Here is a 27,444-nt window from a genome sequence, read left to right on the forward strand (position 1 = left end):
GTCTGGATCGACAGGTTTTCTTCTGTTCCGTCCTCCTGACAAAACTACTAGTTGAGCTAGAAACTGGGTTGTTCTTGCTCTCTGTCAAATCTGATTAAACCCAGTGACAGCCCTTTGGCTCCCAGCCCTCAATGTGCTGTCTGTAATGCAGAGTTCTTTGCTGAGGTTTGCTGTAAAGGTGTGTCGGGACTTTTAAAGTCTAGAAAACGTCGAGCAGAGAGTCTGTCTGTTTTCTCTTCACCTTAGTTATCTGCTCAGCCAGCTGCTGTAACTTTACACTGTGGTATTAGTACTTATTATATTATTTTGGTATTGATCAGCAGTAAATAATGATGTAATGTTACAGATAAATGTCGTCTGCTGGTGGGACAGTAAACTGCATGATGTCTGAACACGAGGCTCACACAGAGATATAACTTTAGAAGAAGATTAGATCATGTATTAGCTGATTAGATTTCGTTTTAATATTCAGACTCTGTAAAGTAAATTCTTATTTCCTGAGAAAGTTTGGAAGATAAATAAAATGTAGAGAGTTTAAAACCTGATAGCTTAGTTTAAAGTAGCAGCCGGGCTGCTGTGGAAACAGTTTTACTGTCATATTAACTGATATTATGGTTTGTAATGCTGTGGACGTCACAGATGCTCATCCATCCATTTCCCATTGCTCCAAGAACCCAAACCACCAGTATATCCACTTCAACATATGTCATAGGACATACTGGACTCCCCAGAAGAGATACGTCTCTAAAGCCATTCCTACTCCCTATTGCACGTTCTGTCAACCTGAACAAACGGGAACTTTCCTGCACATGGTCTGGGAGTGTGAACAGGTGCATGAGTTCTGGATTAAAACAACATCAATAATATCTGATGTGATAGGATGTCGACTTCCTACTGACCCGATTGTCTTGTTACTTAATGACGCCTCTAAACTACACCAGCTTGGGAGACAGTTAGGCTAGCTGGACCACCCGCGACCAAGAAAATGATAGCTCAGCGCTGGCTCCCCCCACTATCTTTGTATAAAACAGTGGTTGGCGTATTTTCTAGACATAGTTATGCTGGAGCTCTCTGCAGCAAAGATTAACAAAGCCAAGTCATCTACTATAGACCTATGGAGAAACACAGCATCACAGGTATCAGTCCTACTGACCTCAGCATCACAGGTATCAGTCCTGATGACCTCAGCATCACAGGTATCAGTCCTGATGACCTCAGCATCACAGGTATCAGTCCTAATGACCTCAGCATCACATGTATCAGTCCTGATGACCTCAGCATCACAGGTATCAGTCCTGATGACCTCAGCATCATAGGTATCAGTCCTAATGACCTCAGCATCACAGGTATCAGTCCTAATGACCTCAGCATCACAGGTATCAGTCCTGATGACCTCAGCATCACAGGTATCAGTCCTAATGACCTCAGCATCACAGGTATCAGTGCTGATGACCTCAGCATCACAGGTATCAGTGCTGATGACCTCAGCATCACAGGTATCAGTCCTGATGACCTCAGCATCACAGGTATCAGTCCTAATGACCTCAGCATCTCAGGTATCAGTCCTGATGACCTCAGCATCACAAGAACTAGAGGAGAGGGACTAGGCAAGGTGGGATTCCTGTTTTTTGTTTTTTTTGTTTGTTTGTTTTTGTTTTCCTTGAGACCACAGAGGGTGGGGGTGGGAGAGGGTTGTAGTTCTTGTTCAGTTGTATTTGTCTGTTCTGTATGTTCAAAAAATATAAAAATAGTAAAAAAACGGATCTAGAAAAAGTGGATTTACCTCTCTGGTGGTCTTCCTCTCTTTCTAACAGGACCAATCAGAGACCAGACCCTGCTGAACCTGAACCCAGCTGTGTGTCCATGAAAAGGGTCCGGTTCTTGAAGCCACCACTATTTTTAAAATACAAGGCGACCTGTAAGGGAGATCAGAATGGAGAAAAGTAAGGAGGAGCAAATTGAAATGGAGAGGAGGAGACTGGAAATGGAGAGGAGAAAATTGGGGTGAGCAAACTGGAAGTAGTGTTGTCTCATTGGGTGGTTGGTCTTCTTGTAGAGGGTCTCTGTGTTTCCAGCTGAACTCTGAGGTCACATATACACTACTACACTTTGGATCTCCGTCTACTCAAGAGTTTTAGCTCCAGTAGCAGAAGGTGGTACTTGCTTTTAGTTGCAGAAGAGACTATAGAGGAAGAGCAGTCAGCAATGTCGAAAAAATAAGATGAGAGACATATAGAAATAAAGTTGCATTGCCCTACAACCTCCAGCCTGTCAGTCAGTCACCAGGGCACAGAGAACACTGTGGTGCCTGTCTCAGAAGTGTAACATTTCTGCACAGAGGACAGAGAAGCTCGCGCTACAGGCTTTCAGGTACCGAAATTTGGCACCGATAGATTTAATATGAATTGGTCCTCAGTAGTACCGGCGTAATTCCGCACTTGTGTACTGATATCACGAGACAACGTTTAACCTCAACGAGAAATATCACGTTTTAATATCGGCCCACAAGATCTGGTCAGACCTCTAATAAACAACCTTAGACTGGTTCAGGCTGGTACACTGGACCGGCCCAACTCTGGTTACCTCGTCCATCATTAACCAGAGATCTCACATTTACCGTGATGACAGAAGGGAGGTACCTAACCCCCGCTCTACTTCCTCCTGATTTTGTTTATTTATAAATGTTAATAAAGTTGTGGCTCTATGGGAGGACAGGAGGATTACATTTTAGACATTTCTCTCTCTGGTGGTCTTCCTCTCTTTCTAACAGGACAGTCATGGGACCTGAACCTGAACCTGAACCTGGACCTGGACCTGGAGCTGGACCCAGCTGTGTGCCCATTAGGAGGGGCCGGTCAAAGACCCGATCTTTCAAAGGACATCCAAAGGCAGAGTAAGAAGAACATTGGAAAAAGCAAACAAAGTAGACTATATTGTTATTTGACACATTATCTTCACACTGTCAGAGATACAAAGAAGAGACGGATCCTGACTAAATACAGGCTCAGTGACCAACTGGGTCAGACAGAGATGCACTTCCTCCTCCACTGGGGAAAAAACTATCTTCACTAAGAGATTTACACCTTGAAAAATAACCCAAAAAAGTTAACACCAGAAGAAAAGCTGGTCGTTCTCCTAGGAGAGCTGACAGCAGCTCCACTGACAGCTAAATATGGATCTGTCTGCTACAGCCTGAGGGACTCATCACCACTTCAGGATCCCCAAATTACAGATTTGTTTAGTATTGTATAGTAATTATATTAGAATAGTATATATGTGACACCTACATATTTAATATATGACATGTAGGCCATGAATATCTGTAAACTGCTGAGAGAGAGAGACAGAGAGAGAGAGAGACACAGAGAGAGAGACAGGGAGAGAGAGAGCGAGAGACAGAGAGGGGCAGAGAGGGAAACAGAGAGAGAGAGAGACACAGAGAGAGAGACAGGGAGAGAGAGAGACACAGAGAGAGAGACAGGGAGAGAGAGAGCGAGAGACAGAGAGAGAGAGACAGAGAGGGAAACAGAGAGACAGAGACACAGAGAGCGAGAGACAGAGAGAGAGACAGAGAGAGAGAGACAGAGAGGGAGAGACAGAGAGGGAGACAGAGAGACAGAGACACAGAGAGAGAGAGAGAGAGACAGAGAGAGAGAGACAGAGAGAGAGAGAGACAGAGAGAGAGAGAGACAGAGAGACAGAGAGAGAGACAGAGAGAGAGACAGAGACAGAGAGAGACAGAGAGAGAGTCTGATTACCTCCGCTGTCTGAACACTCCTGTTTTCTGAACGACAGTTGACTAAAAAGATGACATTAGTGCTGGAGTCTTTATAATGTTCCTGTTCTTTCAGAAAGACAGTGAATGATCAAACAGGATGAGCAGAGAGCAGAGAGCATTCAGTGAAGAGCTTCAGACTTTATTTTCTGGTTGATGGCTTCTAGTTTCTCCAGCAGCTTCTGTTTCTGAAGATTAAAAAGTAAATTTCTCTCTCTGGTGATCTTCCTCTCTTTCTAACAGGACGTCCGTGGACTTTGATGACTCTGAACCTGAACCTGTCATTAGGAGGCGCCGGTCAAAGACCCCACCGCCATCTTTCAGCAGAGATCCAAAGGCAGAGTAAGTCAGCTTCAGTTACTTTATAACGTCAGCAACATTACAAAACATTTGAAAGAACAAGGGGTGCCCCGATTGATCAACCGCCGATCATTATCGGCCGATATTTACTAAAAACGTGATCAAGTGCTCGGCATTAATGTCTTCTAGCCGCCGAAAAATTACTACGCACACGGCAAGAGCAACAACCACATGTCTCTGTCAAATCGGCTGTTCATGTGTAGTGAAGTCCTCCCATGGCCGACTCCCATCCACCTTATTGCCACGTGGTTGCTCAGGCGCACGCACGCTACTCAACAACCAAAGCAGGCCCCGCTAGTCGGCCACAAACTTTATTCACTTTAGCCTAGATTGATAGTATAATACAATGGTGTCATGTCAGGCAATCAGTGTATTTCTACCTATTGGCCCTCCCAAGAGTATAGTCACAGTTACTTTTTTCATTTTTATATTCTATGTAGATAGATACACACACACACATATATATATATATACACATATATACACACACACACACACACACACATACATATATATATATATACATATATACATATATATATATATATATACTATATATACATATATATACATATACATATATATATATATATATGCATATATATATATATATATGCATATATATATATATATGCATATATATATATATATGCATATATATATATATATATATATATATATATATATATATATACTATATATATATGTATATATATATATATACATATATACATATATATATATACATACACATATACACATACATATATATATATATATATATATATATATATATATATTGCATGAAAAAAATATCCACAATGTCAGTTTTTTTCCAATATTGTGCAGGCCTAACAACAACCCATAAAAGCCCTTTGTTTTTACCACCGTAAAAAAACGGTCCGTTTGCACCGTTGCTGCAGACGGATTAATGCTTAAAATATAAATAATTTATTTCAATAAACACTCTTCAACCAAAATAGGCACAGAAAATAACATGAAAGTTAGTAAATGAGTCTACATTGAAGGCGATTCAGTATTTGCTGTCCACAGCTGCTTTATATTGGATAAAAAGTTTCTGCTTCATTTGATTAAATCCCGGCAGCATCTATACCCAGCTGACTGATATGGTGATAAATCTGAAGCCTTCGTCAGAGCACAGTGCCGTTACACACATACAGACCCTTACACACATCAGACTGGTCAGTTATAACTTTTACTTGACTTTATCATCCATATCTGTGAGACAGCAATGTGCTGCAAGGCACCCAGTCTGCCTTAAATCCAAAAGAAGAAGATCTTCCGTTTGTCACAGACAGCCAGTGCATCCAATCAGCAATGAGGAATCATTGTCCAATACGTACCTTCCTTTTCTGGTTTAGGGTCTCAACCCATCCCTCTCGTTTTGTTTTGTGAGCAAAAAGTGTTTCTTGAAATGCTGCAAGTGTTTTGACCTTCTGTGTGGACAGACATGATGTGAGCTAATTATTCCTGATTCCTCCACAGAGTGGACCAGGAGAGCTCAGAGGTTCCCAGTGATCAGTCTGCCCAGCAGCATCAAACACACCTGGACTCCATATTTAAGGTCTGTACATGTTCAACAACTACTTTTACATATATTCTGTTCACAATCATCTCCATGCTGCACTTTTCAGACCAGTGGATCTGTCAGTCTGTCCAACATGGATCTGATGTTTGCTTCCATGATTTCAGTTTGATTTGTCATTCATATAATCTTCTGTTCCAGCTGCTGGAGGAGAACATCAAGACGTTTTGTGAAGAATGAGCTGAAGAAGTTCCAGGAGGTTCTGAGTCCAGATTACCCAGAATGCTTAGAGAGTCAGAGGGAGGATGAGGATGAAGAGCAGAGGAGCAGCAGAGACGCATTTCTGAAGATCACACTGGACTTCCTGAGGAGAATGAAGCAGGAGGAGCTGGCTGACCGTCTGCAGAGCAGTAAGAGGATTTCTCTAAAGATTTAACTTGATTTACTTTAGTTTACTGTTTTCTTTAAAAAAAAATACTTAATGATCTTCTGTGTTCTGTATTCATTCAGGAAGTTGTGCTGCAGATGGTAAACTAAACTAAAATCTAAGATGCAGAAGAAGTTCCAGTGTGTGTTTGAGGGGATTGCTGAAGCAGGAAACCCAAACCCCTTCTGAATCAGATGTTCACAGAGATCTACATCATGGAAGGGAGGGACTGCAGAGGTCAATGATGAACATGAGGTCAGACAGATTGAAACAGCGTCCAGGAAAACCAAGACAGACCAGAAACAATAATCAGACAAGAAGACATCTTTAAAGCCCCACCTGGAAGAGAGGAACCAATCAGAACAGTGATGACTAAGGGAGTGGCTGGCATCGGGAAAACAGTCTTAACACAGAAGTTCACTCTGGACTGGGCTGAAGGCAAAAGCCAACCAGGACATCCAGTTCATATTTCCATTCACCTTTCAGAGAGCTGAATGTGCTGAAAGAGAGAAAGTACAGCTTGGTGGATCTTGTTCATCACTTCTTTCAGTGAAACCAAAGAAGCAGGAATCTGCAGGTTTGAAGAGTTCCCGGTTGTGTTCATCTTTGACGGTCTGGATGAGTGTCGACTTCCTCTGGACTTCATCAACACTAAAATCCTGACTGATGTTACAGAGTCCACCTCAGTGGGTGTGCTGCTGACAAACCTCATCAGGGGGAATCTGCTTCCCTCTGCTCGCCTCTGGATAACCACACGACCTGCAGCAGCCAATCAGATCCCTCCTGAGTGTGTTGACATGGTGACAGAGGTCAGAGGGTTCACTGACCCTCAGAAGGAGGAGTACTTCAGGAAGAGATTTAGAGATGAGGAGCAGGCCAGCACAATCATCTCCCACATCAAGACATCGCGGAGCCTCCACATCATGTGCCACATCCCAGTCTTCTGCTGGATCACTGCTACAGTTCTGGAGGACATGTTGAAGACCAGAGAGGGAGGAGAGCTGCCCAAGACCCTGACTGAGATGTATATCCACTTCCTTGTGGTTCAGTCCAAAGTGAAGAACATCAAGTATGATGGAGGAGCTGAGACAGATCCACACTGGAGTCCAGAGAGCAGGAAGATGATTGAGTCTCTGGGAAAACTGGCTTTTGAGCAGCTGCAGAAAGGCAACCTGATCTTCTATGAATCAGACCTGACAGAGTGTGGCATCGATATCAGAGCAGCCTCAGTTTACTCAGGAGTGTTCACACAGATCTTTAAAGAGGAGAGTGGACTGTACCAGGACAAAGTGTTCACCTTCGTCCATCTGAGTGTTCATGAGTTTCTGGCTGCTCTTCATGTCCATCTGACATTCACCAACTCTGGAGTCAACCTGCTGTCAGAAGAAAAAACAACATCAACACGTTTCTACCAGAGTGCTGTGGACAAGGCCTTACAGAGTCCAAATGGACACCTGGACTTGTTCCTCCGCTTCCTCCTGGGTCTTTCACTGCAGACCAATCAGAATCTTCTGCGAGGTCTGCTGACACAGACAGGAAGTAGCTCACAGACCAATCAGGAAACAGTTGAGTACATCAAGGAGAAGATCAGTGAGAATCTGTCTTCAGAGAGAAGCATCAATCTGTTCCACTGTCTGAATGAACTGAATGATCGTTCTCTAGTGGAGGAGATCCAACGGTCCCTGAGTTCAGGACGTCTCTCCACAGATAAACTGTCTCCTGCTCAGTGGTCAGCTCTGGTCTTCATCTTACTGTCATCAGAAGATCTGGACGTGTTTGACCTGAAGAAATACTCTGCTTCAGAGGAGGCTCTTCTGAGGCTGCTGCCAGTGGTCAAAGCCTCCAACAAAGCTATGTAAGTGGAATTTATTCATCAATAAATACTCTGATATCTTTCAACAGGAGTTAAATATCATAACTTGTTTCCTTCCTGTTGTCTCTCCAGACTGAGTGGCTGTAACCTGTCAGAGAGAAGCTGTGAAGCTCTGTCCTCAGTTCTCAGCTCCCAGTCCTCTAATCTGAGAGAGCTGGACCTGAGTAACAATAACCTGCAGGATTCAGGAGTGAAGCTGATCTCTGATGGACTGAAGAGCCCACACTGCACACTGGAGACTCTCAGGTCAGGATTCATTAACCCATTCAACTGATGACCATTTAAACTCTGATTAACTTCAGTTGATGATTCAAAACACAAATGGCATTCATGTTGTTGCATTTATCTTTGTGTTGAATCGTCTCGGTCGCTGTAAAAATTTACCTGAACAAAAAACATGGCTCCACGTGCTGACAAAGGGTTCCTGTGTGTTGTTCTGTGTGTTTTCAGTCTGTCGGGCTGTCTGATCTCAGAGAAAGGCTGTTCTTCTCTGGTCTCAGCTCTGAGCTCCATCCCCTCCCATCTGAGAGAGCTGGACCTCAGCTACAATCATCCAGGAGACTCAGGAGTGAAGCTACTGTCAGCGGGACTGGAGGATCCAAACTGGAGACTGGACACTCTCAGGTAGAAACACTGATGAATATAAAAGGATATATTTGTGTAGGAAGTCTCCAAGGAGATCATCTATAGGAAAATAGCTCCCTATTGTTAATATTCCATGCAGTTTGGACAGATCTCTGCATGGTGAAGAAACCCCAGTGATCAAATTATTACCATATCTTTCATCTCTACAGAGATGGATCCAGTACAGATTTAGCCTAGCTTAGCAGAAACCAATGTGCTTTATATGCTGTGACAAGAGTGTGAATGAATGTGACCAATCAGAGACGTACACTGACGTCTGGACCAATCACTATATAAAGTGCCTCTTCCATACATAATAAAGTTGGGTTCTTTGAACTATAGAAGTTCCTCCGGTCTGAAAACGTCTGCGTGAGAGTGATTTAATGTCCATGTTTCCATGCTGCTCTGACCCCCCTCCTCCTCCTCCTTTCAGGGTGGAGCCTGATGGAGTCAGATGGTTGACACCAGGTCTGAGGAAGTGTAAGTGTGTTTTTAATTTCATTAATCAAACTGTGACATCACTCATTCAAACCTCTGATGTCATCATCAAAGTGCTGATAGATAATAACTGCAGCTGTGTTGTGTCTCGTTCTCTCCGTCAGATTCCTGTGAACTCACAGTCGACACAAACACAGTGAACAGATACCTCAAACTGTCTGACAACAACAGGAAGGTGACATTTAGGATGGATGATCAGCCATATCCTGATCATCCAGAGAGGTTTGACTGCCTTTGGCCTCAGCTGCTGTGTAGAGATGGTCTGACTGGTCGCTGTTACTGGGAGGTTGAGACGAGAGGAGATGTTCATGTAGCAGTGAGTTACGGAGGAATCAGTAGGAGTGGAAACAGTAATGATGGTGTGTTTGGAGGTAATGATCAGTCCTGGAGTCTGAGGTGTTCTGATGATGGTTACTCTGTCAATCATAATAACAGAGAAACATCCATCTCCTCCTCCTCTGTCTCTGGTAGAGTAGGAGTGTATGTGGACGTTCCTGCTGGCTCTCTGTCCTTCTACAGAGTCTCCTCTGACTCACTGATCCACCTCTACACCTTCAACACCACATTCACTCAACCTCTGTATCCTGGGTTTGGGTTTAGGTTCTGTTCTGGTTCCTCAGTGTCTCTGAGTCCTCTTTAGGAGGGAGAGTCTCCTCCTGTCAGATAAAACTTCTCACTGCTGCGTCAACAATGTCAGAGAAACCGCCAAAAGTGTCGATGAAGGCGACAATGAAGAAGCGACTAAAAAAAAATGTCAAAGTGTCAGAATTGTCAAAAAGCTACACAAATGTCGAAACAAAACTACAAAATGCCGAAAAAAGCAACTATTTGGTCGGAAAAAGTGAAGAAACGTAGAAAAGCGACAAAAATGTTTAAAAGTCTCAAGACCCGCCCTTCAATACCATTTAATGACCAGGTGCGTACCGCTGCTGCCGTTACTGCTGCTGCACCCTCTGCTGGGTCATATGTGAAGCATCCGTTCACATAGTTAATATACAACCCGTATATTTATCTTAAAAACACTCCCGGTCCTCCTCAGCTGTGAAGCCACGTACTTGTTGTCCAAGCCCGTGTGTTCTCGCTAGATAAATGTGTGCAGCGTTCACTGTCCCGTGGGAAATAATGTAAAGTCGAGCTTCATGCAGATCACCCTGATAGATGACCAGAATTATAAGTCAGAATGTAAACTGGGCCACAGATGATAAGCACGGTTACATTACATTAGTTACATTAACCTAAACTTAAAATGCCACAGCCCATAGGCCTACTGTTTTAAGTATTAGAATATAGACATTAAGAGAATAAATCGTTATGCAAGTACTTTTACTTTTAATACTTACAGTACATTTAATATCAGGTACATTTTACTTTTACTTAAGTATGGTTGTCATTGTGGTACTTCTACTTTTCCTAAAGTAAATATGTCTCTAGGCTTTATTGATATATTTTATTATCAAAAATATAGGTCTGTAATTTGTGAAGTGGTGATTGTTACCAGATTTATAGAGAAGTAGGACTTTTGCTATTTTCAGTTTGTTTGGAGATGTACCGGTTTGAAATGATAAGTTACAGATGTATGAGACTGGTTTTGTAATTCAAGAGATGTTTATAATGTACATATTACTTTTTATTCTTATTTTTCTATTTCCTTTTATATTTTGTCTTATCTGTTGTGTTGCATTTAAGCTGCTGGAACGAGTCCGAAGTCTCTCAAAGACCAGCTCGCTCTACATTAACACTTGTAGTAATGTTGGGTTTAAATAAAGTTAAAACAATGCTGATCTTTTATGTTTTGATGTAGTCACAATGTACTCTGTCTTAGAATATGAGAATTTATTTTTATTATTACAATAAACCTAATACTCCATCAAAAAGCTGGAAAACTCTCAAGAGTCTGGAAAGATTATTTTCTGCATGAGACAAAGACACAAATGTAAACAAAAAATGATTTTCATGCCGACATCTTATCAATAAAATCTTAAATAATGAATTTTAAAATAGTAAAGAAATGTCCGTCACAGTTCAAGATGACGTCTACTGATTCTGTCGTGTTTTGTCCGACCAACAAAACAGGTTTTAATCAAACGTTTGATCGATTATCGAAGTAGTTGCTGATTAATTTCAGCTCTCATGGTCACGATTAGCATTTAGCTCAAAGCTGTGTCTTATGCTGCGTTCATGTCACTTCAGAGTTGTTGTAATTACGAGTTTCAGTACTTTTCAAATAGCAGAAGCCGAGTCAGTTACATCTGGAAAAACATCTGCCCTGAAGGAGTCCATGAAGCTGCTGCAGCTCCACAGGTAACATTAATAATCAGTCAGATATTCTTCACTGGATTTACTTCATCGTGTTTGTCCGTAAACTCTGCAGCACCTTCACGACTAACAGAACTTAGGATTCTGAGTGGCAAAATGTGTCTTAACCCTCCTGTTGTCTTCCATTCGGCCGTACATCATCCACATTTTCACTTATACACTTGTGGCCCTTTTTTCAATGTTTTCGCGTTTTTGGACGTTTAACACTTCTTTTCACTTCCGTGTATAAACACCACTAACACCAACTTATTACTAGTTTATTTAATAGTTTTTTTTTGGAATTCATGGTCAATAAATCTCATTTGTAGGAAACTAAACCTAATTCTTGAGTTAACCTAATCCTGTTGTCCTCGGGTCTAAATTGACCCATTTTCAAAAAGTTTCTAAATCAGAAATGTGGGTTTCTCTCAACCAGATTATTCGATTTCATAGCATTTTACATTTTTGTTTATAAAAGAAGGTTGATGGGGCGGCCTCTGGCTCAGCCAGTAAGAGCGTTCGCCCCATGTTGGCTGAGTCCTTCTACTGTCACTACTTAATAAAGGGAAAAGCCCCAAAAATTAAAAAAAGAAGGTTGAAATAAGTGATTAAAATGTCAGGAAAAGCTTCAAAACGTGGGGAAAAAAACACACAAAAATATCAAAAGGTGCAGTAAAAAACGTTGGAAAAAAGTGACAAAAACATCGGTTGAAAAGCAACAAAAGTGTCGAAAAAGACGTCCAAAACATTGAAAAAATGTTTTAATTTTTGACCCTAAAAACCTAAAAGTTGCATTGTCGACGGGACGACAACACAATGGTTAAAAAAAGCAGAAAGTATGAATTGTTTAGACTAATATTAAAGGTTTTCAAATGCAAAATAATTGAATAAAACATCCAAAATTCAATGAAAGTAGAGATCCGATCTTTTGTTGTACTAGCGAAGCGCGTTGTGTGGAATCATCCAGGTTATTTTTGGGTAATTCGGCAGTTAACCCTCGTGTTGTGGTCCCGTCGACCTTCAACTTTTTGTTTTTCTGAGTCAACATTTTAAATGAAAATTATCAACGTTAGTTATCAACGTTTTGGTCGTCTTTTTCAACACTTTTGTGGTTTTCCCTCGATGTTTTTGTCACTTTTATCTACGTTTGTCGACTTTTTCTGAGCCTTTTGAAGTTTTTCCCAAACTTTTTTTGACATTTTTGGTCACTTTTTGACATTTTTGTCCACTTAACATTTTTGTCACTTTTGACATTTTTGTCACTTTTTGACATTTTTGTCACTTTGACATTTTTGTCACTTTGACATTTTTGTCACTTTTTGACATTTTTGTCACTTTTTGACATTTGTCACTTTTTGACATTTTTGTCACTTTTTGACATTTTTGTCACTTTTTGACATTTTTGTCACTTTTTGACATTTTTGTCACTTTTTGACATTTTTGTCACTTTTAACATTTGTCACTTTTTAACATTTTTGTCACTTTTAACATTTTTGTCACTTTTTAACATTTGTCACTTAACATTTGTCACTTGACATTTTTGTCACTTTTTAACATTTGTCACTTTTTAACATTTTTGTCACTTTTGAACATTTGTCACTTTTTAACATTTGTCACTTTAACATTTGTCACTTGACATTTGTGTCACTTTTTGACATTTTTGTCACTTTTTGACATTTTTGTCACTTTAAAATTTTTGTCACTAGACATTTGTGTCACTTTTTAACATTTGTCACTTTTTAACATTTGTCACTTTTTGTCACTTTAAAATTTTTGTCACTAGACATTTGTGTCACTTTTTGACATTTGTCACTTTTTAACATTTGTCACTTTTTGACATTTTTGTCTTCAAATGCTATAAAATTGACTAAAACACCAAAATTCAATGAAAGTAGTGAACTGATTATTTATTTAACTTGTGAGGAGCGTCGTAACCATCCACGTTATTTATTTAGACAATTTGTGTGAAAGAAAACCCAAATTTCTGATATAGAAACTTTTTTGAAAATGGGTCAGATTTGACCCAATGACAACACAAGGCTTGCATTATATTTAGGAACAGAAGCCGTGCAGAGATAACGTTTAAGACGACGACGACGTGATGGAGTTTGGCTGCAGGGACAGATTTCACACCAGAGACCAATTAAAACGTCCCGCTGAGAAACAGCTGATGTTCAGACACGTCGCTGCTGCTTCCACACCGTTATTGTTATTATTATTAACACATTTCTTCTTATCGTTAATCCAGACGAGGACAAAGTCGAGTGAAAGACGGAGCTGCTCTCAGATCTGCCTGCAGGAAGTTCACACTTTGGGTTTTCACACTTCCTGTGACGAGCGGCGCCTCAGCTGGTTTAAAAACACACGACAGCAGAGTTTAGATCGGCTGATGATGATGATGGTGGTGATGATGAAGCCTGAGGGGCGCTGCAGTCAGCCTGACCTTCACACTCTCTGTGACTGCAGCTTTTATTCTGAAAATCCTCAATCACACTTCTTGTTCTTTCAGGTCAGACGCGACGGTACGATCCAACCGATCCTCCAAAACCTCAATATCAGCCGTTTGTTCCCCCCCCCCTCTAATACGATCCACAGCAGCGTTTCATAAGTTAGCGCCCCCTAGTGGCGGCAGGAAGTACATCCTCATATCTAAACCAGAGAAGGGAACGGTGGCGGGTTAACACGTGGTTAACGTGGTGAAACGGTCCCAGTCTGGTTAGGTTCAGACACCAAAACTACTGAGTTAGGATGATGAAAACATGGAGGTTTGGGTTACAATCAGACGTGACATCACTTCCTGAAGGTTACCCACGATGACCCAGAACGTGACGTAGCTCCGTTTGTTCCCTAAAGTTAAAACAACTCTCTGTTTCCTTTTTTTTTCTTTTTCTAACAGGACATGACCTCCAGTCTCCTGGGTGAAAGTCCTGTGTTTGTTTGACCCATCCCCCCCCTAACCTTTGGCGCTCTTAAGCGTGAATTATACTGGCCGTTCCCAACCTAGCGCGTGCAAATGTGACATCATGGAGTCGCCGTAACTATTTATACCCGCGCTGGTGGTCGCAACACTAGTTGCAGTCAGAAAGGCTACAGACGTTGCCATTTCTATGGACTATAAGATGAAGAAAAAAGGTAAACAACGGCAGAACTGGCAGCAGCATTGACGTCAATGCTTGGATTTGATTGGATGAGCTACTTGGTGGGATCAAGCCTTTCATTCGCCAAAAGAACTCATCTTAACCCGGTAAGTTTACCAGAGAGACTAGCAGTCACTCTGAGTCCTGGCATCACGTTACCCTCATACATAAATATATATATAGGGTTGTAATGCTGCTGCAACAAACGACCTATGTGGCCGTTTTTCAGGGAGGATGGTCTCTGTTAAGCTAACCACTCAGTCCGACATCTAATCTGGTTTCTGAACGGATCAGAACGATCGGTACTGTCAATCATTTGTCCGCTGCCACCTCACAGCTTCAGCAGCCAATCAGGAGCCAGGAGGAGTCTAATTAACATGTTTCTTCCCGCTGAGCCGCTCTGGAGGCAGAAACTAAAATAATCTCACTGGTCCAGTTAGTGTGAAAATAAATGACAGCGTGTTAGAGCCAGCAGCTATTTATACACACACAGAGACCCACACACAGAGATCCACACACACAGAAACACACACACACACACACAGAGACCCACACACACACACACACACACACACACACACACACACAGAGATCCACACACACAGAAACACACACACACACACACAGAAACAGACAGACACACACACAGAAACAGACAGACACACACACAGACACACACACACACAGACAGACACACACACACACAGAGACCCACACACACACACACAGAAACAGACAGACACACACACAGAAACAGACAGACACACACACAGACACACACACACACAGACAGACACACACACACACAGAAACAGACAGACACACACACAGAAACAGACAGACACACACACAGACACACACAAACAGACAGACACACACACACACACACACACACAGAAACACACACAAACACAGCACACACACACACACAGAAACACACACAAACACACTCAGCAAGTTATGTTGTAAATAAACATAGGCTATGTTGTGATAAACTTATATTGCTGTAAATAAAGTATATGAAGTTATGTTGATGTAAATAAAGTTATTATTAATGTAAAACGGATTCCGACGGTTAGTGTAGTTTTCAGGGAGGTCTCACTCTGTTGTAAAAACAGAACGGAAGTGACCACGGAGCTGAGGTCCAATCAGAGACACCTGCAGACCCCCGACATCGCTGAACAACAACCTCTGCAAGTCTCCTTAATTTCACATTTTTATATCACTAAACTGATAGAAGAACCACTTAATGTCACACATAAAGAATACAGCGTTTACAGGCCGCGAAGAGACGCGTCTATCTTCTTATTTTAGGCTTTTTTTGAACGGAGACACATGTAGCGTCACTCAGAAACGACAGATAATAAATATGATTTAAGGGCGCCTTACACGGCTTAAACACAATGTTCATCCAGGTAAAACAGTCACAAAAATGGAGACATAAGGGGGACAGAGACGGGCGGATTTAAATGTTATTATTGTGTATGAATGTGTCGGGGCAGGGAGCTCCAGAGCCCGGGGGGCGTGAGGGGGTCAGACGGAGAGGTGTGGCCGGGGTGAAGGCCCCTGTAGTCGGCCTAGTGTTGTTCAGGGAGCCGGTGCGGCTGGATGAAAAACGTCAATATAGTGGGATCATATTTTCGTTTATTTTTTGCTATAATTGCACACAAATGTAGTGAATGTAAACAGAGAGCTTCCTTCATTTCTTCTGTGGCCGAAATCCCAAATTGTGCCCCTTCTCCTCTCACCTTTTTGACTCATTTTGTTAATATTTTTGTGTCCTACAATGTTATAATGTCTGTCCCAACCTGTCAACATATTTAATTCAACGGACTGATATCCTTATATAGTTGTTTAGGGGTGTTTAAGAGTTAGCAGTTGCTAGTCGCTGTAACGTTAATTTTCGGCAGACGTTAAGCTAACTTCCGTTTAGCATATTAATGTTATTTGTGTACAGTAGAAGTTGGCGCGCGCAGTTTTAACTGATTAGGTCATGTGTTCTGCATTTGTCACCATAGTAACCAGAGAGATCGACAGCATGTAAAGATCCCGGTATCTCGCGCGGAAGTCCAACGGTTACATGAAGTCGAATCAAGTCTGTCGCCATGACGACGTGACGCTGCTATCAACGGTGAGTGGAATAAATGTTGTTATTTTATTTATTTTATTTTTTATTCAATGCTTTCAAATACAAAAAAATATATATTTTGATTTTTATATCACTTAATATATATATAACATTTTACAAATAATTTCAAGCAGCATAAAAATAAAATATAGGACGTAAAAAAAATAATATGAAATGAAATGAACAAAAATATTGTTAAAGAAATTAAAATGAACTTATAAATTAACTTAAATTAAATAAGGGAGAGGGGGCTTTAATCAATATATACTTATATAGTAAATCAACACGTTTAAAAACACTTATTGTTCCACCTTTTTTTTTTTTCTTTTTTTTTTTATAAATGAAAAACTAATTCATTTGTAAAGGCAACAAAGCTTAGGGTCAGCTTTAATTGTACTTAACATGTGTACCAGTTCTTTAGCAGAGGAAGGGGAGAAAATGAAAAGTTCCTGTGACAGGCTGCTTGTAAACGTGTTTGTGTTGTGAAGCTGCGGTTTCTGACGTGTTTTTTGAGACGTGAAGTGACGCGATCAGTCGTACTTAAAGCGGAGCGCGCGCAGCGGAGCGTCAGTTAGTTCGGCTGCACGCGGAGAGACAGTCACAGAAACCTCCCTTATCACACGAGGAGAGGACGGAGAAGAGGGAGGAAATCATCACAGGATTATTGCTTCTTTTATTGATCAACAGTGCGATCGCTCGGTCCGCCTTTTCGCCCGAGACTCAACACTTTTACACGGGTTCTTCTGGCTTGCCGTCCCCGCGGCGCGGTGCCGCTGCTGCGGCAGAGGATGGCGCAGACAGCTGCGGGCGGCGCGGCGCGGCAGGACGCAGCTCCTCCTCAGCATGTGAACTAAACAAGCTTCTGTTGGTTTGATTTTCCTCCAAATAAAAAAAAAGGAGCTAAACCACCTTTCCTCTCAGTCTGGACTCAGGGGCAGAGTGAGGCGGGGGGTTTCTGGGGCTCCAGCCCCCCCAATGTTTTCTCCAAAACCCCAAATCTTTAGGGGTTTTACAATTAAACCTTGTGTTATTTCCTCTCAGTTTCTCTGTCAGTCTGACTTTGATTCCAGCTTGTTAAATGTGAATATGTTCTAGTTTCTTCTCTCCTCTGAGACAGTCTGAATATCTTTGAGTTGTGGACAAAACAAGACATTTGAGGGACGTCATCTTGGGACTTTAGGAAACCATTTTCTGACATTTTATAAACAAAATAACAGATGGAGACTCTTCTCTTGGCATGTGAACTCCAACACGCCATCTGTTGGGTTTTTGTTTCCCCCAAAGGGTTTTTAAGACCATTATGAATGTAATTTAAGACCTAAAGGCCTATTACAACATAAAAAAGGAAATGTAAAGTCACAAAATGAATTCCTTTCCTCTCATAAGAAGCAGTAGGCTTCGACTACGTTGTCAGCACACTGAGTATATCTAAACTTGCACTTCCCCTTAGCTAAAGAATACAATCTGTTTTACGTCTGTGGTACAATCAGGAGACTCAATAACACAGAAGCTGTTTAGCTGCAAAATAAGTTGCATGTTGGTCCCATTTGTAGTCTTATTTGGACTAGCAAAGAAAGAACTACAACTCCACAGAATCAAAATAAAAAAACATTGTAAACTTAAGACCTGTTTAAAATGATTTAAGACCTAGATTGTTTTTTAGATTGTTTAAGACCTTACGGAAACCCTGCCCCCAAAAGGACCGTCTCCCCGCTCCACAGCGCGCGATGTTCTCAGAGGCGAGCGACATCAACCTGGCGTCCAACCTGAGCGAGGAGCGGCCTGGAGCGACACGCCGCTAGAGCGGCTGTCGCTCGGCGGCCACCGCGTGGTCTCGGTGTTCCTGGGCTCCATCATGGTGCTCGGCTTCCTCAACAACCTGCTGGTTCTGGTTCTGTTCTGCCGCTTCAAGACGCTGCGCACGCCGGTCAACATGCTGCTGCTCAACATCAGCGTCAGCGACATGCTGGTGTGCGTGTGCGGCACCACGCTCAGCTTCGCCTCCAGCCTGCACGCGCTGGCTGTACGGACGCCACGGCTGCATGTGGTACGGCTTCGTCAACTCCTGCTTCGGTGAGTTTAGGGTCACGGAAACCTTCTGGAGGACCGTGGTGACGTCACAGCAGGCTGCTGCTCCAACGAGGTTTAGTTTCTGAAAATATTAAGAATGACTTCATCAAAAATATTGCGAGTTTTTATCCAAAAATATTGCGAATTGTCTAAAATATTCTAGAGTTTTAGTCTAAAAAAATTCAGATTTTTTTTCTACATATAATCAGATTTTTTGGCAAAAAATATCAGATTTTTTGGCAAAAAATATCAGATTTTTTGGCAAAAAAAATATCAGATTTTTTGGCAAAAAATATCAGATTTTTTGGCAAATACTCCTAACTTTTCTGTCTAAAACTATTACGAATTTTAGTCAAATATTAAGACTTTTTTCCTTTAAAAATATTCTGACTTTCTGTCTAAAATATTCAGATTTATTTTCGAATTTTGGAATATTTTTCTAAAAAATATTCCAGCTGTGTGCAGCTTCAGTTGTTAGTTCGGTCAGATAAATGTAATGTAGTAAAGAGATGTAGTATAATAATAATAATAATAATAATAATAATAATAACTTATTAAGATACTCAAAGGAACTTTACATAGAAACAAAGACAGAGACAGTAAAAGCCTTAAAAATATACAAAACACAAGTAGTACAACTGTCAGAAGTAGAAAGTAGCAGAAAGAGAGATTATTATCTGGTTTGTTTCTCCGTGTCGTCGACAGAACAAGAAGAAGAAGAAGAAGAAGCAGTTTCTGATATTTCTGTTAAACATGAAACAGTAAAAGCGATCGTTATAAATCGTCAAACGTTGTTTCTCCCAACGTGAAGAGATTCCTCCGACTCCATGAAGCAGATCTTCAGGATTAAAAAAGATCAAAGAGACTCGAGTCACAAGAGATCAGTCAGCTACACATCCAGTTATTAACAGATTTCATATTATTCTCTCTTTGGGGGTGTGTGTGTGTCTGTGTGTCTCTGTGTGTGTGTGTGTGTCTGTCTGTGTCTCTGTTCGGTGTGTCTGTCTGTGTCTCTGTTCGTGTGTCTGTCTGTCTGTCTGTGTGTCTGTCTGTCTCGGTTTGTGTGTGTGTGTGTGTGCTGTCTGTCTGTCTGTCTCTGTCTGTCTGTGTGTGTGTCTGTCTGTCTCTGTCTGTGTTTGTGTGTGTGTCTGTCTCTCTGTCTGTCTGTGTGTGTGTGTGTCTGTCTCTGTCTGTGTTTGTGTGTGTGTCTGTCTGTCTGTGTGTGTTTGTGTGCGTGTGTCTGCATGGGGTTAACACAACATGTCTCTGGGTTTTTTTGGGGGGGGTTAGGGTGTCTGATTTCAGGGATAAGAGGACAATCTCCTATTCTTTTGTCTCAAACTCAACTTTCTCTAAAACAGCAAAGACTCATCATCCACTGATCTACGGCCACTACACTCCCTGTTTATACGATTACAGATCAATATGAACAATCAGTGTAGGATTACAGATCAATATGAACAATCAGTGTAGGATTATAGATCAATATGAACAATCAATGTAGGATTACAGATCAATATGAACAATCAATGTAGGATTACAGGTCAGTATCTACAATCAGTGTAGGTCTGTCTGTGTGTGTGTGTGTGTGTGTGTGTGTGTGTGTGTGTGTGTGTGTGTGTGTGTGTGTGTGTGTGTGTGTGTGTGTGTGTGTGTGTGTGTGTGTGTGTGTGTGTGTGTGTGTGTCTGCAAGGGGAGTGTTACCACAACATGTCTCTGGGTTTTTTTTGGGGCGGGGGTTAGACTATATAGTTTACGGAGCTTGAAGCCGCCATGTTTGTTTTGAATACAGCTGGAGGCAGCAGGTCAACAAGAGGACAATCTCCCATTCTTTTGTCTCAAAATTTTCAGATTTTCTTTCTCACAATCTTATGATTTCTTTTCTTAAAACATTATGAATAATTGTCTAAAAATATTACATCTTTTAATTAAAAAAATATTTCCATTTTTTGAAAATATTGGGTCTTTTATTCTGAAAATCTTCTCTCCTCTTCCTGTGTCCCCTGCAGGCATCGTGTCCCTGATGTCCCTGTCCGTGCTGTCCTACGAGCGCTACAGCACGCTGCTGGTGTACAACGCACGCGTGTCGGACTACAGGAAGCCGCTGCTGACAGTGGGCGGGACCTGGCTCTACTCGCTGCTGTGGACGGCGCCGCCGCTGATTGGCTGGAGCAGCTACGGCCTGGAGGGCGCCGGGACCAGCTGCTCGGTGACGTGGACGCAGCGCACGGCCGCCTCACACTCGTACGTCATCTGTCTGTTCGTGTTCTGCCTCGGCATTCCCGTCCTCGTCATGGTGTACTGCTACGGACGCCTGCTGCACGCCGTCAAACACGTCAGTCTCTATTCATTACCACGCTATTATCTTATACTCTTATAGTATCTGCCCTGTGTTGTGTCTGAGAGGCAGTTTCTGCCCCGTGTTGTGTCTGTGAGGCAGTTTCTGCCCCGTATTGTGTCTGAGAGGCAGTTTCTGCCCCGTGTTGTGTCTGAGAGGCAGTTTCTGTCCCGTGTTGTGTCTGTGAGGGAGTTTCTGCCCCGTGTTGTGTCTCAGAGGCAGTTTCGGCCCCGTGTTGTGTCTGTGAGGGGTTTCTGCCCCGTGTTGTGTCTGAGAGGCAGTTTCTGCCCCGTGTTGTGTCTGTGAGGCAGTTTCTGCCCGTGTTGTGTCTGAGAGGCAGTTTCTGCCCCGTGTTGTGTCTGAGAGGCAGTTTCTGCCCCGTGTTGTGTCTGTGAGAGAGTTTCGGCCCTGTGTTGTCTGTGAGGAGTTTCTGACCTGTGTTTTGTCTGCCAGGTGGGTCAGGTCCGGCGCTTAGCGGCCCGCCGCAGAGAGCTGCGCATCCTGTCGATGGTGTTCACCACGGTGGTGTGCTACCTGCTCTGCTGGCTGCCGTGCGGCGTGGTCGCCATGGTAGCCACCTTCGGCCGACCAGGAGCCGTCAGCCCCGTCGCCACCGTCGTCCCATCGCTCCTCGCCAAGAGCAGCACCGTCATCAACCCCGTCATCTACATCCTCATGAACAAACAGGTCAGTACGAAGGGAAGTTACAAAATAAAATGAGAGAATTAAGCCCACCAATCAGTGACCTTCCTGGTGGGCGAGCCAAGTGGTGTGTGGGTTGGAGGATGTGAACAGAGGTATGGAGGGAGGAAGTGGAGGGAGAAACGTGAGTCTGGACAACAGAGACGCTGGTATCCAGAGAAACAGGGCAGGGCGAGTGTGATGAGGGTTCAGATTGGGTTTTTGTCATGGTGGGCAGTTTTGGCCTTCTGAGTCCCTTTCATCATGGAGGTTACCCTTCTATCACAGACCACTATCCTGGTTCCCGGAGTCCGCCCTGCCAAAAACGTGGCCGTCGGGACCGTAGACTGTATAATATTAATGGACAAAGCATCGGGTTCGGCCAAGTGCTGCAAATGCAGAAGTGCCTTTTAACCTAGCCTGATGAGCCAGCCCCACATCCAGATGTTGGGTCTGGGAACTCCCCATTGGCTGGGCTCAATCTGAGAGGCGGGATCAACGGTTGTCTTTCAGATTCCCTCTGCACGCAATAGGATAGCGCTACAACCAATCAGAGCAACGCTAGCTGATAGGTTACACTTTAAACTGCGAACACATCTTCCCTTTTTTAAGAATGACTTCAGGGCCGTTCTTTGTTCTTTTCTCAAAGAAAAGCTGAACTCCAAGTCTTCCAGAGACGCTGTTCACCAGCAGCAGCAGCAGGCATAAGCCCCGCCCACCCACTCTATACACAATGTGATTGGCCTGACCAGAGTTCGGTTTTTCCAGCTCGCAAGCCAACGGAGAGCTGCTAGACGACCCTGGACCTAGACCACCCTAGAGGCAGCAAATGTAAACCTGCATTCTGTCTGAATTCCAGCAGGGGGCGACATGTGCAGTTTCTGTAGACGTCTATGAGAAAGTGACCCACTTCTCTCTTGATTTATTACCTCAGTAAACATTTTCATAATGAGTTTATGGTCTCAATCGCTAGTTTGAAGTCTTCTTCAACACAGAATGATGTTCATTTAGTGATTTATGGTCTCGTTGATTTTAAAATCAGCGATAAAGCAGGGGTTGTTTTAGTGAAAGTGAAAGTGTGTAACGTAGAGTGTAAGGGCTCCTCTTTCTCTCCTCCCTCTCGTCTAAAATCGTCACATCCCCAACCAGGATGGCTGCGCCCGTAACGGCAAACTGGACGACTCCTCAAGCAGATCTCCACAAACTAATGGGTCACACATGCTCTGTCCATTAATATACATAGTCTATGGTCTGGATGCCAGCGTCACCTGTGTGTGTTTGGGGAAGAGGGGAAATGAGGTCATCAATGATGATGTTGTGAGAGGTCATGGGGAGAATGGGTGGGGAGCTGGGACATGGTCTGTCAGTTGGGTGTCCGCCTTCTTGATATGAGGGACTGGTGGAGAGGGGGTGATTGTGATTGGCTTTCCTTGTGAGTCGGATGTTGTGAGGGAGGGTAGAGGGCCCTCCCCCTTGGGATGGAGGAGGAGGGTTGATTCCAGGTCAGTCGGTACCTGTTTAAGTTTCCTGAGCTGGGTATGTTTCTCACGGGAAATGGGGAGTAGGAATGCCTGTTCTGAGGGGTGAGGGGTAGGATTGGTGCAAGCTGCATATATGGACAGGTCAAGATCTGGGTGACCATGTGACTTTCTGAGCCCGTTTTTGGGAGGGGGGGAGGAACGGTCTGAGTGGGTAGGGATATGTTTAGGTACCCTGGACTGGGTGGTCGTGGTGACCAGGATGACTGGGGAGGTAGGTGGGGGTGATGCCAGGGAGGGGCCCGTTTCAGGACTGAGGGGTGGATTGGGTGAAAGCTGGTGGTGTGAGTCAGATGAGTTCTGGGTGGCTGGTTTGGGCTCTGATGTCCAGAAAATGGTATGAAAATATAAAATGAGAAAAATTAATTAATGCAGAAAAGCCCATATTTCAAAATAAGTCAATAAATTGTAAATAAAAACGAAAATAAATCAGAGGAAGTAAAGTAATAAAACACCGGAAACGATTTCAGAGAAATTGAGAAAAAAGATAAATATTTTCTGTATCTAAACTAAAGAATATTTCTTTTCTTTTTTTAAATGTTTAAAAATGAAATAAAAAAGAAAAATATGTTAATATATTCAAAATAAAAATGAAAAAATTAAGTTGAGAAAAAAGTGATTAAAAAAAAGCTCCAAAAGCCCAAATTTCAAAGTGAAATGAAAGAAAATTTAAATAAAAATAAATCAGAGAGTTACATAATAAACAAATGAATAAAAAAATGAAGCTAAGATTATACAAAAAAAACTCCAAAAAATGATAACGCACACACCAACACTTCAGGAGTCTCAATCTCTTTAAAATGTGTAAATAAATTACTGAAGTACACAAGTATAAAACGTGCTCTACTCATAATGTAGATCCTTCTTAAAGAGACAGTACACCCAAAGAAATGCTAATGCAGATGCTAACTGACTAAGTGATATGAAATGTAAAATATTATTTATTTTTAGTCATTAAGCGATGTTGTGTTTGTGTTTGTTTTTCGAGGGACTACAGATGTAAATGAGCCAAAGGCTAAATCTGGTGCAATGCATCAAATGGTCACATTTATGTTTTAATAGCACATTGTCCCTTTTATAAATAAACTGAAAACTGAAACGTAGATGCTAACGTAGATACTAAAGTATGGACAGGTGAAGTCTGACACACAGGTGTTACAAACTGGCAGTTTATTTAGTTTTCCTCCAAACATAAAAAAACCATGAACGTACAGCACCAAACCTCCGTTTGTTTTGAACACAAATACGTTGACGGATTAAATCTCAAAAAGATGGATCCCGTTAGCTTCAGATTTGTGTTTCACGTTGAACAGCGACTCAACAGACTTTTATGAAGCAGGTTTGAGCTTTTAATCTGCAGATGGGTCTTTCATTTAACGCCTGACAGCGTCTGAGTTGTTAATTGTCTCGCCCAGAACACACGTTGGCAACGTATCAAGTCTCTAACGATGCATTCAGGGGCCCCTGGGTTTATTTATAACTATGACGGCCACCTGGTTTCACAAAGAGACAGAAAAATAATAATGAACTCTTTTCAGTCAGAGTTAACGAACGTGTGAAACGCTGTCAGTTGGAAACACAGCCGGTGTGAACGGACACCCAAGTTTTTTTATTCTGCCAAAAATAACATTTTGAGGAATTAAATACGGTGAAAAATGAGAAATAATTATTTATTTTATTTTTTTTATTAAGTGCAAATTAGAAAATACTTTTTTTTTTACTGACAAAATGACTTCACTGATAACAAAAATAGTTGCTGTTAGTTGGAGTAATCGTGGCAGCGTAATGTTTACTTCGTTTTAGGAGTTTAAATCTCCCAGCAGCTTCTGAATGCAGCACAAGAGACATTCACAGACCAAGACTCTTTGGGGGAAAAACCTTTATTTTCCACCTAAAGTCCAAACTCCGATGCTTGTTAAAGGGTTACTTGTTTTTTTTCAACCTGGACCCTGTTTTCTCATGTTTTAGTATCTAAATGACTGATGGGAACAAAAATCTTTGACATTTGTAAAATATTAAGCAAGTTTTTTGTCAGTCAGCGTCCACTAAAAGTCCTGTTGTTGCTGCTGACAGACTCAGATTATTATTCTAAGTGTCTGACAACATTATGGGATGGATCCCTACAGAGATAGACCTTTTAGTTAAAGAGGAAGATCCTTTTAGTTTAACATCAAACAGCCCCTGAAATCACCATCACCAAACCCACCAGACTCCATGTAAATAATCAGGACTTTTAGCTTGTATAGAGCCAGCATATCTCCACCAGACTCCATGTAAATAATCAGGACTTTTAGCTTGTATAGAGCCAGCATATCTCCACATGTAAATGGGTGAATTAAGGGTTCATTTCAACCAAACCAGAGTGGTGATTGTTGGAACAGTGGAAAGATGAACCAAGACGGCTTTTAATAGTTTTATTTAGTTTCTGTCGACTTTGAATGAAGTGTGTTTTACGATGATAAAAGTCCTGATTATTTACATGGAGTCTGGTGGAGATATGCTGGCTCTATACACGCTAAAAGTCCTGATTATTTACATGGAGTCTGGTGTAGTTTGGTCATGGTGATTTCGGGGCTGTTTCATGTTAAACTAAAAGGATCTTCCTCTTTAACTAAAAGCTCTATCTCTGTAGGGGATCCTTTCATAATGTTGTCAGACACTTAGAATAATAATCTGAGTCTGTCAGCAGCAACAACAGAACTTTTAGTGGGACGCTGACTGACAGAAAAAACATGACAAAACAGAGTCCAGGTTGAAAAGAACCTGTAAATTACCCTTTAAACTGGGACGGGGTGGGACAGCGGAGCGTCCTGAAGCCGCTGAGCGTGACCTTCCCCTTGGCGGTCAGCTGATCTCGCCCCCAGCGTTGATCCTCTGGATCAGCAGCTTCTCGTACAGCAGCGGGTGAGTACGCGCCCAGCGTGCACGCTGCGTCCTGGTAGTACTCGTAGTAATGACAGCGGTCGGTCCGGCGCTTACGGACGGCAGGAACTCGTACACGCTGACCTCACTGCACAGTGACATCATCAACACGATACCTGGGAGAGAGGACACACACACACACACACACACACAGAGAACAAACATACCTTCATTAAAACATGTAAAAGACAGAGAAAATAAATGGAATAAAAATAATCAAATAAAATAAAAATAAATGTTGAATAAAAATAATCAAATGAAATAAAAAATAAATGTTGAATAAAAATAATCAAATAAAATAAATAAAAAAAATGTTGAATAAAAAATAAAATAAATAAAAAAAATGTTGAATAAAAAATAAAATAAATAAAAAAAATGTTGAATAAAAAATAAATCAAATAAAAAATAATAAAATAATCAATCATCTTAAAAAAAATATATATATATTTTGGGGATCCGTATAATAAAGATAGAAGAGGCTCTGAAGTGCGTGCGCACACACACACACACACACACACACTTTTATTTCAGGTCAGCAGGATCGTCTTTGAACTCAGATGTTTGGTTTGTTCTGGTGATTAATAACTGGTGATTAATAACGATTATTGATTGATTTCAGTTCTACCGCTGCTTCCTGCTGCTGTTGGGATGTAATCACGCGCTGACGGAGAACGCTCCAACCTCGGTGCAGTCAAAGACCACCGTGGTGCAGCTCAACCGCCCGAGTCTGTGCCGCCGCCGCCCATCCCCCCCACCGCCATCGCCACGACAACATTCCCCGCCGCTGCAGAGGAAACCAGCGCCGCTGTGACAGGCGAAACAAACGCCGCCGAGCCGCCGCTGTGATGTCATCCGGTGAGTCCAAAGCGGACACGTTTACAGAAATATACAAAATATACACAAGTAAAGCTTAGAGGATTAATTATAAAGATAAACATGAATAACAAACGTTTTTTCAAAAATATGAAAATTAAAATAAATATTTATTATTAATAATAATAATAATAAATAATAATAATAATAAATAATTTATATAATATAAATAATATATTTGAAGTTTTAAAATGTGACACATTTCAGATTATGAACCAAATAGAAAAAACTAAATAATTTCACCAACTAATCAGAGTAATTATTTTATTTTTCAAAATAAAATATTTAAGATTTATTTAATACATTAATTAAATGTAATTAATTAATTAAAAATAATTTTAAAATGTTGAATTAAACAG

At 41.8% G+C, this 27,444-nt stretch overlaps 3 protein-coding genes and 1 pseudogene across 3 annotated transcripts in view; 3 read left to right on the forward strand and 1 right to left on the reverse strand.

Annotated features, from left to right (window-relative positions):
* LOC144512741 (uncharacterized) overlaps window positions 1-10,941 on the forward strand; it is a 71,698-nt gene extending 60,757 nt beyond the window's left edge. The window contains 4 exon segments of the mRNA XM_078243642.1: window positions 8,054-8,227; window positions 8,432-8,605; window positions 9,039-9,085; window positions 9,208-10,941. Coding sequence (XP_078099768.1) covers window positions 8,054-8,227; window positions 8,432-8,605; window positions 9,039-9,085; window positions 9,208-9,743 — 931 coding nt within the window. The 3' untranslated portion in view covers window positions 9,744-10,941.
* The window catches only part of LOC144512742 (beta-galactoside alpha-2,6-sialyltransferase 2-like), a 37,908-nt gene that overhangs the window by 4,069 nt on the left and 6,395 nt on the right, over window positions 1-27,444 (reverse strand). The window lies entirely within an intron of this gene.
* LOC144512743 (uncharacterized) lies at window positions 1,723-6,086 on the forward strand. Its single transcript, XM_078243644.1, has 5 exons — window positions 1,723-2,004; window positions 2,771-2,893; window positions 4,019-4,117; window positions 5,642-5,720; window positions 5,883-6,086. The coding sequence occupies exons 1-5, from the start codon at window positions 1,934-1,936 to the stop codon at window positions 5,919-5,921; spliced, it is 411 nt and encodes a 136-aa protein (XP_078099770.1). The 5' UTR covers window positions 1,723-1,933; the 3' UTR covers window positions 5,922-6,086.
* LOC144513067 (opsin-3-like) lies at window positions 18,391-27,023 on the forward strand (annotated as a pseudogene).

This window comes from Sander vitreus, chromosome 24, assembly GCF_031162955.1.
Source record: "Sander vitreus isolate 19-12246 chromosome 24, sanVit1, whole genome shotgun sequence".
NCBI classification, from domain to species: domain Eukaryota; kingdom Metazoa; phylum Chordata; class Actinopteri; order Perciformes; family Percidae; genus Sander; species Sander vitreus.

Excerpts from the sequence above, each read along its gene's own strand:
- LOC144512743 (XM_078243644.1), top strand. The coding sequence starts at position 1,934 with ATGGAGAAAAGTAAGGAGGAGCAAATTGAAATGGAGAGGAGGAGACTG. Across the intron at positions 4,118-5,641 it reads AGCAGAGATCCAAAGGCAGA|AGTGGACCAGGAGAGCTCAG; the intron begins GTAAGTCAGCTT and ends ATTCCTCCACAG. Across the intron at positions 5,721-5,882 it reads ACCTGGACTCCATATTTAAG|CTGCTGGAGGAGAACATCAA; the intron begins GTCTGTACATGT and ends CTTCTGTTCCAG.